The following is a 19,741-nucleotide window of genomic DNA, read 5'->3' as shown; positions in this document are numbered from 1 at the left end:
CCCAACCTATTCAATCTCTCTCTGTAACTCAGCTTCTCAAGTCCCGACAACATCCTTGTGAACCTTCTCTGCACTCTTTCAATCTTATTTACATCCTTCCTGTAACTCGGTGACCAAAACTGTACACAATACTCCAAATTCGGCCTCACCAATGCCTTATATAACCTTGATGTGGAGATGCCGGCGTTGGACTGGGGTAAACACAGTAAGAAGTTTAACAACACCAGGTTAAAGTCCAACAGGTCCAACAAATAAACCTGTTGGACTTTAACCTGGTGTTGTTAAACTTCTTATTATATAACCTTACCATAACACTCCAACTTTTATACTCGATACTCCGATTTATAAAGGCCAATGTCCCAAAGGCACTCTTTACGACCCTATCCACCTGTGACGTCACTTTTAGGGAACTCTGTACCTGTATTCCCAGATCCCTCTGTTCAACTGCACTCTTCAGAGTCCTACCATTTACCCTGTACATTCTTCTTTGGTTTGTCCTTCCAAAGTGCAATATCTCACACTTGTCTGCGTTAAATTCCATTTGCCATTTTTCAGCCCATTTTCCTACTTGGTCCAAATCCCTCTGCAAGCTTTGAAAACCTTCCTCACTGTCCACTACACCTCCAATCTTTGTATCATCAGCAAATTTGCTGATCCAATTGACCACATTATCATCCAGATCATTGATATAGATGACAAACAACAATGGACCCAACACCGATCCCTGTGGCACACCACTAGTCACAGGCCTCCACTCAGAGAAGCAATCCTCCACAACCACTCTCTGGCTTCTTCCATTGATGTGGAGATGCCAACGTTGTCTACCTGATACGCTGCAAGAAAGGATGTCCCGAGGCATGGTACATTGGGGAAACTATGCAGACGCTGCGACAACGGATGAATGAACACCGCTCGACAATCACCAGGCAAGACTGTTCTCTTCCTGTTGGGGAGCACTTCAGCGGTCACGGGCATTCGGCCTCTGATATTCGGGTAAGCGTTCTCCAAGGCGGCCTTCGCGACACACGACAGCGCAGAGTCGCGGAGCAGAAACTGATAGCCAGGTTCCGCACACACAAGGACGGCCTCAACCGGGATATTGGGTTTATGTCACACTATTTCACATAAATATTTCTGCTTTTTTCCTCCTGAGTCTTTATCATGCGATCCTAGAATCAGAATTTATGTCACACTATTTGTAACTCCCACAGTTGCGTGGACCTGCAGAGTTTCACTGGCTGTCTTGTCTGGAGACAATACACATCTTTTTAGCCTGTCTTGATGCTCTCTCCACTCCCATTGTTTTGTTTCTTAAAGACTGGATTAGTTGTAAGTATTCGCATTCCAACCATTATTCATGTAAATTGAGTCTGTGTCTTATAAGTTCTGTTTGTGAACAGAATTCCCACTCACCTGAAGAAGGGGCTCAGAGCCTCGAAAGCTTGTGTGGCTTTTGCTACCAAATAAACCTGTTGGACTTTAACCTGGTGTTGTTAAACTTCTTACTGTGTTCTTCCATTGAGCCAGTGTCTTATCCAATTTACTACCTCCCCATGTATACCCAGCGACTGAACCTTCCTAACTAACCTCCCATGAGGGACCTTGTCAAAGGCCTTGCTGAAATCCAGGTAGACAACATCCACCACCTTCCCTTCATCCACTTTCCTGGTAACCTCCTCGAAAAACTCTAATAGATTGGTCAAACATGACCTACCACGCACAAAGCCATGTTGACTCTCCCTAATAAGTCCCTGTCTATCCAAATATTTGTAGATCCTATCCCTTATCACACCTTCCAATAACTTGCCCACCACCGACGTCAGGTTAGGACTTTATTCCCTGGAGCGTAGAAGAATGAGTGGAGATTTGATACAGGTGTATAAAATTATGATGGGTATAGATAGAGTGAAAGCAAGCAGGCTTTTTCCACTGAGGCTAGGGGAGAAAAAAAACTAGAGGACATGGGTTAAGGGTGAAGGGGGAAAAGTTTAAAGGGAATATTAGAGGGGGCTTCTTCACACAGAGTGGTGGGAGTGTGGAATGAGCTGCCAGATGAAGTGGTGAATGCGGGCTCACTTTTAACATTTAAGAAAAACTTGGACAGGTACATGGATGAGAGGGGTGTGGAGGGATATGGTCCAGGTGCAGGTCAGTGGGACTAGGTAGAAAAATGGTTCGGCACAGCCATGAAGGGCCAAAAGGCCTGTTTCTGTGCTGTAATGTTCTATGGTTCTAAGTCAAGATGGTGAGTGCCTTGGAGGGGAACTTGCAGGTGGTCTTATGTGTCTGTTGATCTTGTCCTTCCAGATGGAAGTGGTTGTGGGTTTGGAAGGTGCTATCTAAGGATCATAGATTCATAGAATCCCTGCAGTGCAAATGAGGCCGTTTGGCCCATCGAGTCTGCACCGACACCAATCCCACACAGACCCTATCCCCGCTTAGTTACCCTGCTGATCCCTCTAACCCATCACATCCCGGGACATTAAGGGACAATTTAGCATGTCCAATCAACCTAATCTGCACATCTTTGGACTGTGGAAGGAAACCGGAGCACCCGGGAGGAAACCCACGCAAACACGGGGAGAATGTGCAAACTCCACACAGACAGAGACCCAAGCCGGGAATCGAACCCGGGTCCCTGGCACTGTGAGGCAGCAGTGCCTACCACAGTGCCACCATGCCGCACATCTTTGGTAAATTGCTGCAGTGCATCTTGTTTATAGTACACACAGTTGCTAATAGCGCCGATGGTAGAAGGGGCAGATGTAGTGCCAATCAAGCAGGCTGCTTTGTCCTGGATGATGTCGAACTTCTTGATAGTTGTTGGAGCTGCAATCATCCAGGCAAGTGGGGAGCAATCCATCATGCTCCTGACTTAAAGAACAGTACAGCACAGGAACACGACCGTTGGCCCTCCAAGCCTGTGCCGATCATGATGCCCTAACCGAACTAAAGAAAAATCTGTCCGCCCTTACTCTGTCCGTATCCCTCTATTTCCTCCCTATTCATATACCCATCCAGATGCCTCTTAAATGTTGCTAGTGTGCTTGCTTCCACCGCCTCCAATTCGATTTTCAAGTTTGCTGACAACACCACCGTAGTGGGTCGGATCTCAAACAATGACGAGACAGAGTACAAGAATGAGATAGAGAATCTGGTGAACTGGTGCTGCAACAATAATCTCTCCCTCATTGTCAACAAAACGAAGGACATTGTCATTGACTTCAGGAAGTGTAAAGGAGACCATGCCCCTGTCTACAGGGTCAAGAGCTTCAAGCTTTTAGGTGTCCAGATCATCAACAACCTGTCCTGGTCCCCCCATGCCGACACTATAGTTAAGAAAGCCCACCAACACCTCTACTTTCTCAGAAGACTAAGGAAATTTGGCATGTCAACTATGACGCTCACCAATTTTTACAGATGCACCATAGAAAGCATTCTTTCTGGTTGTATCACAGATTGGTATGGCTCCTGCTCTGCCCCAGACCGCAAGGAACTACAAAAGGTCGCGAATGTAGCCCAATCCATCACGCAAACCAGCCTCCCATCCATGGACTCCGTCTGCACTTGCCTCGGAAAAGCAGCCAGCATAATTAAGGACCCCACACACCCTGGACATTCTCTCTTCCACCTTCTTCAGTCGGGAAGAAGATACAAAGGTCTGCAGTCACATACCAACCGGCTTCTTCCCTGATGTCAGACTTTTGAATGGACTTACCTTGCACTAAGTTGATTTTACTCTCCACCCTAGCTATGACTGTAACACTACATTCTGTACGCTCTCGTTTCCTTCTCTATGAACGGTATGCTTTGTCTGTACAGGGCTCAAGAAACAATGCTTTTCATTGCATGTTAATACATGTGACAATAAATCAAATCAAATCAAATCGTGCATCATAGAGTCAAGAGGTTTACAGCATGGAAACAGGCCCTTCGGCCCAACTTGTCCATGCCGCCCTTTCTTTTTTAAAACCCTAAGCTAATCCCAATTGCTCGCATTTGGCACATATCCCTCTATACCCATCATACTCATGTAACTATCAAAATTCTTTTTGAAAGACAAAATTGTACTCACCTCTACTACTACCTCTGGCAGCTTGTTCCAGACACTCACCACCCTGTGTGGGGAAAAAATTGCCCCTCTGGACACTTTTGTATCTCTCCTCTCTCACCTAAAACCTATGCCCTCTAGTTTTAGACTCCCCTACCTTTGGGAAAAGATATTGACTATCCAGCTGATCTGTGCCCCTCATTATTTTATAGACCTCTATAAGATCACCCCTCAGCCTCCTACACTCCAGAGAAAAAAGTCCCAGTCTATCCAGCCTCTCCTTATAACTCAAACCATCAAGAACCGTTGGCATCCTAGTAAATCTCTTCTGCACTCTTTCTAGTTTAATAATATCCTTTCTATAATAGGGTGACTAGAATTGCACACAGTATTCCAAGTGTGGCCTTACCAATGGAAGTTGGAAGTTGGTGTGCATTTTGGTGATAGTGACCACAATTCGGTTACGTTCACCTTAGTGATGGAAAGGGATAGGCATGAACCTCGGGCCAGTGGTTTTAGCTGGGGGAAGGGTAATTATGAGGCTATTAGGAGAGAATTAGGAAACATAGGTTGGACTAGGAGATTACAGGGACTGGGAACGTCCGACATGTGGAGTTTTTTCAAGGAGCAGCTACTGCGAGTCTGTGATAGGTATGTCCCTGTCAGGCAAGGAGGAATTGGTAGGGCTAGGGAACCGTGGTGCACCAAAAAAGTTTCTTTGTTGGTTAAAAAGAAAAAGGAGGCTTATGTTCGGATGAGACGTGAGCACTCGGGTAGTGCACTAGAAAGCTTTAGATTGGCTAAGAGGGAGTTGAAGAGCGAGCTTAGAAGGTCTAAAAGGGGACATGAGAAGACTTTGGCGGATAGGGTTAAAGAGAATCCTAAGGCGTTCTATAGGTATGTCAAGAACAGAAGGTTGGTTAGGGCAAGTTTAGGGCCAGTTATAGATGGCAGAGGGAAGTTATGTGTGGAACCGGAGGAGATTGGTGAAGCATTGAACCAATATTTCTCTTCGGTGTTCACGCAAGGGGACATGAATATAGCTGAGGAGGACACTGGGTTGCAAGGGAGTAGAATAGACAGTATTACAGTTGATAAGGAGGATGTGCAGGATATTCTGGAGGGTCTGAAAATAGATAAATCCCCTGGTCCGGATGGGATTTATCCAAGGATTCTCTGGGAGGCAAGAGAAGTGACTGCAGAGCCTCTGGCTCTGATCTTCAGGTCGTCGTTGGCCTCTGGTATAGTACCAGAAGATTGGAGGTTAGCGAATGTTGTCCCATTGTTTAAGAAGGGGAACAGAGACTTCCCCGGGAATTATAGACCGGTGAGTCTCACTTCTGTTGTCGGCAAGATGTTGGAAAAAATTATAAGGGATAGGATTTATAGTTATTTGGAGAGTAATGAATTGATAGGTGATAGTCAGCATGGTTTTGTGGCAGGTAGGTCGTGCCTTACTAACCTTATTGAGTTTTTTGAGAAAGTGACCAAGGAGGTGGATGGGGGCAAGGCAGTGGACGTGGTATATATGGATTTTAGTAAGGCGTTTGATAAGGTTCACCATGGTAGGCTTCTGCAGAAAATGCAGATGTATGGGATTGGGGGTGATCTAGGAAATTGGATCAGGAATTGGCTAGCGGATAGGAAACAGAGGGTGGTGGTTGATAGTAAATATTCATCATGGAGTGCGGTTACAAGTGGTGTACCTCAGGGATCTGTTTTGGGGCCACTGCTGTTTGTAATATTTATTAATGATCTGGATGAGGGTATAGTTGGGTGGATTAGCAAATTTGCTGATGACACCAAAGTCGGTGGTGTGGTAGACAGTGAGGAAGGGTGTCGTAGTTTGCAGGAAGACTTAGACAGGTTGCAAAGTTGGGCCGAGAGGTGGCGGATGGAGTTTAATGCGGAGAAGTGTGAGGTAATTCACTTTGGTAGGAATAACAGATGTGTTGAGTATAGGGCTAACGGGAGGACTTTGAATAGTGTGGAGGAGCAGAGGGATCTAGGTGTATGTGTGCATAGATCCCTGAAAGTTGGGAATCAAGTAGATAAGGTTGTTAAGAAGGCATATGGTGTCTTGGCGTTTATTGGTAGGGGGATTGAATTTAGGAGTCGTAGCGTTATGTTGCAACTGTACACAACTCTGGTGCGGCCGCACTTGGAGTACTGTGTGCAGTTCTGGTCCCCACATTACAGGAAGGATGTGGAGGCTTTGGAGAGGGTGCAGAGGAGGTTTACCAGGATGTTGCCTGGTATGGAGGGGAGATCCTATGAGGAGAGGCTGAGGGATTTGGGATTGTTTTCGCTGGAAAGGCGGCAGCTAAGAGGGGATCTTATTGAAACATATAAGATGATTAGAGGTTTAGATAGGGTGGATAGTGATAGCCTTTTTCCTCTGATGGAGAAATCCAGCACGAGGGGGCATGGCTTTAAATTGAGGGGGGGTAGTTATAGAACCGATGTCAGGGGTAGGTTCTTTACCCAGAGGGTGGTGAGGGATTGGAATGCCCTGCCAGCATCAGTAGTAAATGCGCCTAGTTTGGGGGCGTTTAAGAGATCCGTAGATAGGTTCATGGACGAAAAGAAATTGGTTTAGGTTGGAGGGTCACAGTTTTTTTTTAACTGGTCGGTGCAACATCGTGGGCCGAAGGGCCTGTTCTGCGCTGTAATGTTCTATGTTCTATGTTCTAATGTCTTGTACAACTTCAACAAGACATCCCAACTCCTGTATTCAATGGTCTGACCGATGAAACCAAGCATGTCGAATGCCTTCTTCACCACTCTATCCACCTGTGACTCCACTTTCAAGGAGCTATGAACATGTACCCCTAGATCTCTTTGTTCTGTTACTCTCCCTAACGCCCTACCATTAACTGAGTAAGTCCTGCCCTGGTTCAATCTACCAAAATGCATCACCTCGCATTTGTCTAAATTAAACTCCATCTGCCATTCGTCAGCCCACTGGCCCAATTGATCAAGATCCCGTAGCAATTGGAGATAACTTTCTTCACTGTCCACTATGTCACCAACTTAGTGTCATCTGCAAACTTACTAACCATTCCTTCTATATTCTCATCCAGTCGCTGAAAGTAAGCACGCAGTTACAGCCAGCACTAAAGGCGGCAAATGGAATGTTGGCATTCATAGCGAGAGGATGTGTATAGAAATAGTGATGAGGCCACACCTGCACATCAGTATTTGTGTGCAGTTTTGGTGTCCTTACCAGAGGAAGGACGTTCTTGCTATAGACAGAGTACAGCGAAAGTTTACCAGGCTGATTCCTGGAATGGCAGGTCTGACATCTGAGGAGAGACTAAGTCGGTTAGGATTATATTCAGTAGAGTTTAGAAGAGCGAGAGGAGATCTCATAGAAACTGATATAATTCTAACAGGGTTAGACAGGGTGGATTCAGAAAGAATGTTCCCAATGTGGGGGAGTCTAGAACTAGGGGCCATAGTTTGAGGATAAGGTAGACCTTTTAGAACTGTGAGGAGAAATTTCTTCACCCAGAGGGTGGCGAATGTGTGGAATTCACTACCACAGAAAGTAGTGGAGGCCAAAACGTTGTTTGATTTCAAGAAGAAATTAGATATAGCTTTTGGGGCTAAAGGGATCAAGGGATATGCGGATCCAGGATATTGAACTCAAAATGAATGACAGAGCAGGCTCGAAGGGCCAAATGGCTTGCTCCTGCTTCTAGTTTCTGCGTTTCTATTATGAGGAACATGGACAGGGTGGGACGGGAGCAGCCGTGCCCCTTATTTGAAGTATCAGTCATGAGGGGACACAAGTCCAAAGATGTGCGGGTTAGGTTGATTGGCCATGCTAAAAAATTGCCCCTTAGTGTCTTGAGATGCGTAGGTTAGAGAGATTAGCGGGTAAATATATAGGGATATGGGGGTAGGACCTGGGTGGGATTGTGGTCGGTGCAGACTCGATGGGCCAGATGGCTTCTTTCTGCACTGTAGGGTTTCTATGATCTATTCTAAGTTCAAGGTAAGGGGCAGGCGGTTTATAAGGGACGTGAGGAAAATCTTTTTTTACCCAGAGGGTGGTGACAGATTAGGAGAGTGGGCAAAGAAGTGGCAGACGGAATACAACGTGGAAAAGTGTGAGGTTATGCACTTTGGAAGGAGGAATGGAAGCATTTTTCTAAATGGGAAAATGCTTTGGAAATCTGAAACACAAAGGGACTCGGGAGTCATTGTTCAAGATTCTCTGAAGGTTAATGTGCAGGTTCAGTCGGCAGTTAGGAAGGCAAGTGCAATGTTAGCATTCATGTCGAGAGGGCTAGAACACAAGAGCAGGGATCTATTTCTGAGGCTGTATAAGGCTCTGGTCAGACCCCATTTGGAGTACTGTGAGCAATTTTGGGCCCCATATCTAAGCAAGGATATGCTAGCCTTGGAAATGGGTCCAGAATAGGTTCACAAGAATGATCCCTGGAAATGAAAAGCTTGTCGAATGAGGAACGGTTGAGGATTCTGGGTCTGTACTCGTTGGAATTCAGAAGGATGAGGAGGGGGGATCTTATTGAAACTTACAGGATACTGCGAACCTGGATACAGTGGACGTGGAGAGAATGTTTCCACGAGTAGGAAAAACTATAACCAAAGGGCACAGCCTCAGACTAAAGGGACGATCCTTTAAAACAGAGATGAGGAGGAATTTCTTCAGCCAGAGAGTGGTGAATCTGTGGAACTCTTTGCCGCAGAAGGCTGTGAAGGCCAGATCATTGAGTGTCTTTAAGACAGGAGATAGAGAGGTTCTTGATTAACAAGGGGGTCAGGGGTTATGGGGAAAAGGCAGGAGAATGGGGATGAGGAAAAATATCAGCCATGATTGAATGGTGGAGCAGATGCAATGGCCAAACAAAGAACAATAAAGAACAAAGAACAATACAGCACAGGAACAGGCCCTTCGGCCCTCCAAGCCTGCACCAATCATGTGTTCCTAACTAGACCATCCGTTTGTATCTCTCTATTCCCAGTCTGTTCATGTGGCTATCTAGATAAGTCTTAAATGATCCTAGTGTGTCTGCCTCAATCACCTTGCTTGGTAGTGCATTCCAGGCCCCCACCACCCTCTGTGTAAAATAAGTCCCCCACATATCTGTATTGAACCTCGCCCCCCCGAATTAGGCCAAGTGGCCTAATTCTGCTGCTATGTCTTATGGTCTTATGGATAGTCTGAAATACGCTGCCTGGTAGGGTGGTAGGTCAGTCTGTGTCTACCAGTCAATGAAGGAAGACGTTATAAACTCTAGTAGGAAATCTTGCAGGACTGCTGGGGAACTGATCTGTTCGCTCTGGAGTGACGTTGAGAAAAGGCAAATTAGTCTCGAAACCCTGTAGATTTTATCTCCATCTGATCAAATCCTGAATAATCAAATGTTTATTTGCTTGGAAAATTCTAAACCATTACTTGCATTTTGTAACAAAGTATTTTTCCACCCTGCAGATCCTGGATACCTGCTCAGAACATAGTTTCACAAAAAAAAACAAAAACTGATGGACAAACTCAGCAGGTCCGACAGCAGCTGTGGAGAAAGAAACGGAGTTAGTGTTATAAGTCCAGTATGACTTGTTTTTAGAAGTTCCAAAAAAGAATGATATTGGACTCAAAACTACTATTGTTCTCTCTTTCCTCTGATACTGCCAGACCTGCCAAGTTTTTCCAGCATTTTCTGTTTTTATTTTCAGGTTTCCAACAGTATTTTGCTTTCATTATGCTTTCACAAATCTTCATTTGTCCTTTGTTCTGCTTTTTCAGCTTACTCAAACAATAACAGCAGTGCTACTTACATTCAAAGTCACTGTCATTATCACCCTCATCTGAGCTGATTTCTGCATAGTTTGGCTTCTCCTTCACGGTACTGCGTTTTCGTTTGTTCATCTTGACGCGCTCGCAGAGTGGCATTGTCGATTCAATCTCAGCAAGGAGATCAGGTGGAAGCTCCTTCAACACCGATTGGTCAATACCACCTACCGCAAAAAAATAAAAATAACTGCAAATATCTGAAAATGTACGATTAACAAGATTTTACAGCACAGAAGATCACTTGATCCATCTGTCTATGGCCAAGTTTATAGTGAGCCATGAGCCGCCTCTGATCCGGCTTAAATCATTTACTGTCATTTAATTCTGGATTCCAAACTAGAAATAAGTAATTACATCAAAATAAGGGTGACTGTGCATCTATGTGAATGTATAGAGTCTAATAAATAAGTTTGGGGTGTTACAGACACAGATTGCATTGTGGAAATATGATGCCGTTGCGATAACCAAGACCTGGCTCAAGGAACGGCAGGACTGGCTGTAAAACTTTCCTGGACACGAGGTGTTCAGAAAAGATAGATCATAAAGTAATACAGCATGGAGACAGGCCCTTTGGCCCAACCTGTCCATGCCTACCAATGATAGGAAAGGAAAGAAAGGGAGGAGTGGCAGTATTGGTTAGGGGGAGCATTAATGTGCTGGAGAACGAGGATGCCCAAGGATTCAAGAACAGAATCCTTACAGTTAAGGAACAAAAAGGATGCAATTACATTGCTCAGTGCAGTCTGCAGACTGCTTAAGAACATAGAACATAGAACATAGAACATTACAGCGCAGAACAGGCCCTTCGGCCCACGATGTTGCACCGACCAGTTAAAAAAAAACTGTGACCCTCCAACCTAAACCAATTTCTTTTCGTCCATGAACCTATCTACGGATCTCTTAAACGCCCCCAAACTAGGCGCATTTACTACTGATGCTGGCAGGGCATTCCAATCCCTCACCACCCTCTGGGTAAAGAACCTACCCCTGACATCGGTTCTATAACTACCCCCCCTCAATTTAAAGCCATGCCCCCTCGTGCTGGATTTCTCCATCAGAGGAAAAAGGCTATCACTATCCACCCTATCTAAACCTCTAATCATCTTATATGTTTCAATAAGATCCCCTCTTAGCCGCCGCCTTTCCAGCGAAAACAATCCCAAATCCCTCAGCCTCTCCTCATAGGATCTCCCCTCCATACCAGGCAACATCCTGGTAAACCTCCTCTGCACCCTCTCCAAAGCCTCCACATCCTTCCTGTAATGTGGGGACCAGAACTGCACACAGTACTCCAAGTGCGGCCGCACCAGAGTTGTGTACAGTTGCAACATAACGCTACGACTCCTAAATTCAATCCCCCTACCAATAAACGCCAAGACACCATATGCCTTCTTAACAACCTTATCTACTTGATTCCCAACTTTCAGGGATCTATGCACACATACACCTAGATCCCTCTGCTCCTCCACACTATTCAAAGTCCTCCCGTTAGCCCTATACTCAACACATCTGTTATTCCTACCAAAGTGAATTACCTCACACTTCTCCGCATTAAACTCCATCCGCCACCTCTCGGCCCAACTTTGCAACCTGTCTAAGTCTTCCTGCAAACTACGACACCCTTCCTCACTGTCTACCACACCACCGACTTTGGTGTCATCAGCAAATTTGCTAATCCACCCAACTATACCCTCATCCAGATCATTAATAAATATTACAAACAGCAGTGGCCCCAAAACAGATCCCTGAGGTACACCACTTGTAACCGCACTCCATGATGAATATTTACTATCAACCACCACCCTCTGTTTCCTATCCGCTAGCCACTTATAACAAGTGTCAGGTAGAAAATACAGTTTAAAAACCAAGAGAAATACAGAAGGTGCAGAGGGGAGGTGAAAAACATATTGGAGAAGCAAAGAATTATGGGAAAAGGCTGGCAGCCAACATGCAGGGAAATCCAAAAGTTTTCTGTGGCACAAAAAATAAATTCAAGTTTATTTATTAGTGTCACAAGTGCCCCGGTCTCCTCCCACTGTCCGAAAGACATGCTGGTTGGGTGCACTGACAATGCTAAATTCTCCCTCGGTGTACCCAAACAGACGCCAGAGTGTGGCGACTGAGGCATTTTCACAGTAACTTCATTGCAGTGTTAATGTTTCTGTGAAAATTCCTTAGTCGCCACACTCCAGCGCCTGCTCGGATACGAAAGTCTGAGGGCACGTACCAACCAACCGAAGAACAGCTTCTTCCCTGCTGCCATCAGACTTTTGAACAGACTTACCTTGCATTAAGTTGATCTTTCTCTACACCCTAGCTATGACTGTAACACTACATTCTGCACTCTCTCATTTCCTTCTCTACATACAGTATGCTTTGTCTGTATAGTGCGCAAGAAACAATACTTTTCACTGGATGTTAGTACACGTGACAATAATAAAGCAAATCAAGAGTATACCAAGGGAGAATTTAGCATGGCCAATGCACCTAACCAATACGCCTTTCGGACTGAGGGGGGAAACCGGAGCATCCGGAGGAAACCCAAGGAGACACAGGGCGAACACACAGGGCGAACACGCAGACTCCACACCGACAGCGACCCAATACATTATTAGTTAAGGAGTCCATTCCTGCAGTAAGGAGATATGATATCCTGGATGGGGCATTGAATGAAGCTTTGTTATGGACAGGAAATAGACAACTTGCAAAACAAAAAAATGATTTTGAATTGGGGAAGAGTAGAGTTCAGTAAAATAAAGCAGGATCTGGCCAAGGTAGACTTGGAACAGCTACTAATGGGGATATCTGTTGAAAGCAGTGGGGTTTGGGCTTTTAGGGTTATAGGAAGGAGTAACAAGGCCAGAGAACCATGGATGAACAGAGATATTCAGGATACAATGAAAAGGAAAAGAAAGCCTTTTAAGAAGTACAAGGGGAGCAAAATCAGCAGAGGGAATAGTGAAGTATAGAAAGTACAGGGTGGAGTTTAAGATAGCAATTAGGAAAGCATAGAGGGGATATGAGAAAGCTCTGGCATGGGAAGAGGATATGATGTGGAGATGCCGGCGTTGGACTGGGGTAAACACAGTAAGAGTTTTAACAACACCAGGTTAAAGTCCAACAGGTTTATTTGGTAGCAAATGCCATTAGCTTTCGGAGCGCTGCTCCTTCGTCAGATGGAGTGGAAATCTGCTCTCAAACAGGGGACAGAGACACAAAATCAAGTTACAGAATACTGATTAGAATGCGAATCTCTACAACCAACCAGGTCTTAAAGATACAGACAATGTGAGTGGAGGATAACCACTCTGCATTAGAGGATAACCAAGGAAAGAGTAGGGCCCATTAGGGACCGAGGGGCTAATCTGTGGGTGGAGCCAGGGGACAGTGGTAGAGTGTTAAATGAATACTTCACATGCGTCTTCACCCAAGAGAATGAGGACGATGGTATGGAATTCAGGAAGAGACTGTGAGGCTTTTGAGCAAATTGACATAGGGAAGGACAAGGTATTGGAAACAAGGTACAGCAGCCTTAAGTGGATAAATCTGCAGGTCCGGATGAATTGTGCCCGAGGCTGCTGTGGGAGGGAAGGGAGGATTTGCAGGGGCTCTGACCTAAATTGTCAATTCCTGTCTGGCCACGGGGGAGGTGCCAGACGACTGGAGAACAGCAAATGTGGTTCCGATATTTAAGAAGGGTTCAGAGATAAACCAGGGAACTACAGACCAGTGAGTCTCTCAGCAGCAGTAGGGAAACTATAGTAGAAACTTCTGAAGGAGAGCATCTATCTTGACTAGGAGAGGCAAGGCTTGATCAGGGATATGTCATGCCTAACAAATTTGATTGAATTTTTTGTGGTGGTGACAAGGTGTGTAGAGTCACAGACGTAGGGCATGGAAACAGGCCCTTCGGCCCAACTTGTCCAAGCCACCCTTTTTTCCAACTAACAATGTATAGACCAGTAAGCTTAACATCAGTAGAGGGGAAAATTCTCAAATCCATTATCGAGGACGTTATAGCGGAGCATTCAGAAAGCAGTGGCAGGATCAGACAGAGTCAGCATGGATTTATGAAGGGGAAATTATGCTTGGCAAATCTGTTGGAATTCTTTGAAGATGTAACTAGTAGAGTTGACAAGGGGAACCAGTAGATGTGGTATATTTGGACTTTCAGAAAGCGTTTGACAAAGTCCCGCATCAGAGATTATCGTGCAAGATTAAAATGAATGGGATGGGGAAGTGCATTGAGATGGATAGAAAACTGGTTGGCAGAGAGGAAACAAAGAGTAGGAATTAATGGGTGCTTTTCAAATTGGCAGGCAGTAACTAGTGGGGTGCCACAGGGATCAGTGCTGGGACCTCAGCTATTCACAATATATATTAATGATTTGGATGAGGGAACAAAATGTAACATCTCAAAGTTTGCAGATGATACCAAGTTGGGTGGGAGGGTGAACTGTGACGAGGATGCAGAGATCCTTCAGAATGATCTGGACAGGTTTGGTGAGTGGGCAAATCAATGGCAGATGCAGTATGATTTGGATAAATGTGAGGTTATTCACTTTGGAAGCAAAAACAAGGCGGCAGATTACTACCTGAATGGCTGTAAATTGGGAGAGGGGAGTGTGCAGCGGGATGGACCTGGGTGTCCTTGTGCACCAGTCGCTGAAGGTAAGCATGCAGGTGCAGCAGGCGGTAACGAAGGCAAATGGTATGTTGGCCTTCATTGCGAGAGGTTTCGAGTACAGGAGCAGGGATGTGTTGTTGCAATTATTCAAGGCCTTGGTGAGGCCACACCTAGAGTATTGTGTGCAGTTTTGGTCTTCTTTTCTGAGGAAGGGTGTTCTTGCTCTCGAGGGAGTGCAGCGAAGGTTTACCAGGCTAATTCCGGGGATGGCGGGACTGATGTATGAGGACAGATTGACTAGGTTGGGATTGTTTTCGCTGGAGTTCAGACAAATGAGGGGGCTCTCAAGAGACTTATAAAATTCTAACAGGACTATACAGGGTAGATGCAGGGACGATGTTCCCAATGGTAGGGGTGTCCAGAACCAGGGATCACAGTCTGAAGATTTAGGGTAGGCCATTTAGGACGGAGATGAGGAGACATTTCGTCAACCAAAGAGTGGTGAGCCTGTGGAATTCCTTACCACAGGAAGTAGCTGATGCCAAAACATTGAAGGTATTCAAGAGGCGGTTGGATACAGCACTTGGGGCGAATGGGATCAAAGGTTATGGGGAAAAAGCAGGATTAGGCTATTGAGTTGGATGATCGTAAGCATGTTGTGCCGAGCTTTCAGATAAAGCTTGGCACAACATCGTGGGCCGAAGGGCCTGTTCTGTGCTGTACTGTTCTATGTTCTATCAGCCATGATTGTAATGAATGGTGGAGCAGGCTCGAAGGGCCGAATGGCTTCCTCCTGCTCCTATCTTCTATGTTTACCATATTTTTTTCAACCAATAAGCTAGTCCCAATTGCCTGCATTTGGCCCATAGCCCTCTATACCCATCTTATCCACGTAACTGTCTAAATGCTTTTTAAAAGACAAAATTGTATCCACCTCTACTCTAATCTCTAACAGCTTGTTCCAGACACTCGCCACCCTGTGTGGAAAAATTGTCCCTCTGGACCCTCTCCCCTCACCTTAAACCTACGCCCTCTAGTTTTAGACTCCCCTACCTTTGGGAAAAAATGTTGACTATCCACTTGATTTATGCCTTTCATTCGGGTGGCACAACCGTTAGCACTGCTGCCTCACAGCGCAAGGGACCCAGGTTCAATTCTGGCCTCAGGTAACGGTCTGTACGGAGTTTGCACTTTCTCCACGTGTTTGCGTGGGTTTCCTCCAGGTGCTCCATTTCCTCCCACAGTCCAAAGGGTGGGTTAGGTTGATTGGCCATGCTAAATTGACCCGTGTCAGAGGGATTAGCAGGATAAATGTGTGTGGTTGCAGGAATAGGGCCTGGATGGGATTGTGCTCGGTGCAGACTTGATGGGCCAAATGGCCTTTTTTCTGTGTTGTAGGGATTCTATTATTTTATAGACCTCTATAAGATCACCCCTAAGCCTCCTACACTCCGGAGAAAAAAGTCCCAGTCTATCCAGTCTCTCCTTACAACTCAAACCATCAAGTCCAGGTAGCATCCTAGTAAATCTTTTCTGCACTCTTTCTAGTTTAATAATATCCTTTCTATAATAGGGTGACCATAATTGCACACAGTATTCCAAGTGTGACCTTACCAAAGCTTCTCGGCCTTTTGGCTAAGATCAAGTGTAGTATGGTCGGCAGCACTTGGTCGGCCGCACTTGGTCGAGGTCATTAGGTTATACTGAAGCTTCATATGTTTCATATGAAGCAATTTTTAAAAGCGGCATCTCGGCCTTTTGGCTAAGATGCAAATGAGCTCAAGTCTTGGAGGAGGAACCTCCCCCTTCTCCAATCAGCTTGGCTCATGTAGATCAGGCCCAGGACAGGGTGGTTTGGTCGCTCGCCCTGTCTTGTCAGCCTGGATCTGAAATGTCTCAACTTGTTGAGACTCTGAATTGGATTTGATTTGATTGAATTGGAAAAGTATTTTTAAAAAAATGTCTCGTACAATTTCAACAAATCGTCCCAACTCCTGCATTCAATGTTCTGACCAATGAAATCAAGCATGCTGAATGCCTTCTTCACCACCCTGTCCACCTGTGATTCCACTTTCAAGGAGCCATCAACCTGTACTCCTAGATCTCTTTGTTGTATAACTCTCCCCAACGCCCTACTATTAACTAAGTCCTGCCCTGGCTCGTCCCAACTCCTGTATTCAATGTTCTGACCAATGAAACCAAAACATGCTGAATGCCTTCTTCACCACTCTGTCCACCTGTGACTCCACTTTCAAGGAGCTATGAACCTGTACCCCTAGATCTCTTTGGTCTGTAACTCTCAACAATGCCCTGCCATTAATTAAGTCCTGCCCTGGTTCAATCTGCCAAAATGCATCACCTCGCATTCATCTGAATTAAACTCCATCTGCCATTCATCAGCCCAATTAGAAACATAGAACATAAGAACATAAGAAATAGGAGCAGGAGTAGGCCATCTAGCCCCTCGAGCCTGCCCCGCCATTCAATAAGATCATGGCTGATCTGACGTGGATCAGTACCACTTACCCGCCTGATCCCCATAACCCTTAATTCCCTTACCGATCAGGAATCCATCCATCCGCGCTTTAAACATATTCAGCGAGGTAGCCTCCACTACCTCAGTGGGCAGAGAATTCCAGAGATTCACCACCCTCTGGGAGAAGAAGTTCCTCCTCAACTCTGTCTTAAACCGACCCCCCTTTATTTTGAGGCTGTGTCCTCTAGTTTTATCTTCCTTACTAAGTGGAAAGAATCTCTCCGCCTCCACCCTATCCAGCCCCCGCATTATCTTATAAGTCTCCATAAGATCCCCCCTCATCCTTCTAAACTCCAACGAGTACAAACCCAATCTCCTCAGCCTCTCCTCATAATCCAAACCCCTCATCTCCGGTATCAACCTGGTGAACCTTCTCTGCACTCCCTCCAATGCCAATATATCCTTCCTCATATAAGGGGACCAATACTGCACACAGTATTCCAGCTGCGGCCTCACCAATGCCCTGTACAGGTGCATCAAGACATCCCTGCTTTTATATTCTATCCCCCTCGCAATATAGGCCAACATCCCATTTGCCTTCTTGATCACCTGTTGTACCTGCAGACTGGGCTTTTGCGTCTCATGCACAAGGACCCCCAGGTCCCTTTGCACGGTAGCATGTTTTAAGTTGTTTCCATTGAGATAGGAATCCCATTTGTTATTATTTCCTCCAAAGTGTATAACCTCGCATTTCTCAACGTTATACTCCATTTGCCATATCCTCGCCCACTCACTCAGCCTGTCCAAATCTCTCTGCAGATCTTCTCCGTCCTCCACACGATTCACTTTTCCACTTATCTTTGTGTCGTCTGCAAACTTCGTTACCCTACACTCCGTCCCCTCCTCCAGATCATCTATATAAATGGTAAATAGTTGCGGCCCGAGTACCGATCCCTGCGGCACGCCACTAGTTACCTTCCTCCAACCGGAAAAACACCCATTTATTCCGACTCTTTGCTTCCTGTCGGATAGCCAGTCCCCAATCCACTTTAACACACTACCCCCAACTCCGTGTGCCCTAATCTTCTTCAGCAGCCTTTTATGGGGCACCTTATCAAACGCCTTTTGGAAATCCAAAAACACCGCATCCACCGGTTCTCCTCCATCAACCGCCCTAGTCACATCTTCATAAAAATTCAACATGTTCGTCAAGCACGACTTTCCCCTCATGAATCCATGCTGCGTCTGATTGATCGAACCATTTCTATCCAGATGCCCTGCTATCTCCTCTTTAATAATGGATTCCAGCATTTTCCCTACTACAGACGTTAAGCTGACCGGCCTATAGTTACCCGCCTTTTGTCTCCTTCCTTTTTTAAACAGCGGCGTAACATTAGCCGTAGAAACCTAGAAAAACTACAGCACAAACAGGCCCTTCAGTCCACAAGTTCTGCCGAACACATCCCTACCTTCTAGACCTACCTATAACCCTCCATCCTATTAAGCTCCATGTACTCATCCAGGAGTCTCTTAAAAGACCCTATTGAATTCGCCTCCACCACCACTGACGGCAGCCGATTCCACTTGCCCACCACCATGTGTGTGAAAAACTTACCCCTAACGTCTCCCCTGTACCTACCCCCCAGCACCCTAAACCTGTGTCCTCTCGTAGCAGACATTTCCACCCTGGGAAAAAGCCTTTGAGAGTCCACCCGATCTATGCCTCTCAACATCTTGTACACCTCTATTAGGTCTCCTCTCATCCATCGTCTCTCCAAGGAGAAAAGACCGAGCTCCCTCAGCCTATCCTCATAAGGCATGCCACTCAATCCAGGCAACATCCTTGTAAATCTCCTCTGCACCCTTTCAATCTTTTCCACATCCTTCCTATAGTGAGGCGACCAGAACTGAGCACAGTACTCCAAGTGAGGTCTGACGAGGGTCTTATATAGCTGCATCATTATCCCCGGACTCCTAAACTCAATCCCTCGATTGATAAAGGCCAGCACACCTTCTTAACCACCTCCTCCACCTGCGGGGCCGATTTCAGAGTCCTATGGACCCAGACCCCAAGGTCCTTCTGATCCTCTACAGTACTAAGAGTCTTTCCCTTTATATTAGAACATAGAACAGTACAGCACAGAAAAGGCCCTTCGGCCCACGATGTTGTGCCGAGCTTTATCTGAAACCAAGATCAAGCTATCCCACTCCCTATCATCCTGGTGTGCTCCATGTGCCTATCCAATAACCGCTTAGATGTTCCTAAATTGTCTGACTCCACTATCACTGCAGGCAATCCATTCCACACCCCAACCACTCTCTGCGTAAAAAACCTACCTCTGACATCCTTCCTATATCTCCCACCATGAACCCTATAGTTATGCCCCCTTGTAATAGCTCCATCCACCCGAGGAAATAGTCTTTGAACGTTCACTCTATCTATCCCCTTCATCATTTTATAAACCTCTATTAAGTCTCCCCTCAGCCTCCTCCGCTACAGAGAGAACAGCCCTAGCTCCCTCAACCTTTCCTCATAAGACCTACCCTCCAAACCAGGCAGCATCCTGGTAAATCTCCTCTGCACTCTTTCCAGCGCTTCCACATCCTTCTTATAGTGAGGTGACCTTCTAATAGTGAGGTGACCAGAACTGCACACAATATTCCAAATGTGGTCCTTCATCCCATTTGACCTACCAAAATGGACCACGATGCATTTAGCTGGGTTGAAGTCCATCTGCCAATTCTCCGCCCAGTCTTGCATCC

The 19,741-nt window shown here is 45.8% G+C and overlaps 1 protein-coding gene across 10 annotated transcripts in view; it reads right to left on the bottom strand.

Annotated features, from left to right (window-relative positions):
* LOC144495209 (nipped-B-like protein) overlaps positions 1-19,741 on the bottom strand; it is a 728,344-nt gene that overhangs the window by 413,069 nt on the left and 295,534 nt on the right. For all 10 annotated transcript variants that reach the window (XM_078215273.1, XM_078215271.1, XM_078215278.1 and 7 more), the window contains one exon: positions 9,860-10,039. In XM_078215273.1, coding sequence (XP_078071399.1) covers positions 9,860-10,039 — 180 coding nt within the window. The remainder of the gene's footprint in view (positions 1-9,859; positions 10,040-19,741) is intronic.

Source organism: Mustelus asterias, chromosome 6, assembly GCF_964213995.1.
Source record: "Mustelus asterias chromosome 6, sMusAst1.hap1.1, whole genome shotgun sequence".
NCBI classification, from domain to species: Eukaryota; Metazoa; Chordata; class Chondrichthyes; order Carcharhiniformes; family Triakidae; genus Mustelus; species Mustelus asterias.
This window is presented reverse-complemented; position numbering and strand designations above follow the sequence as displayed.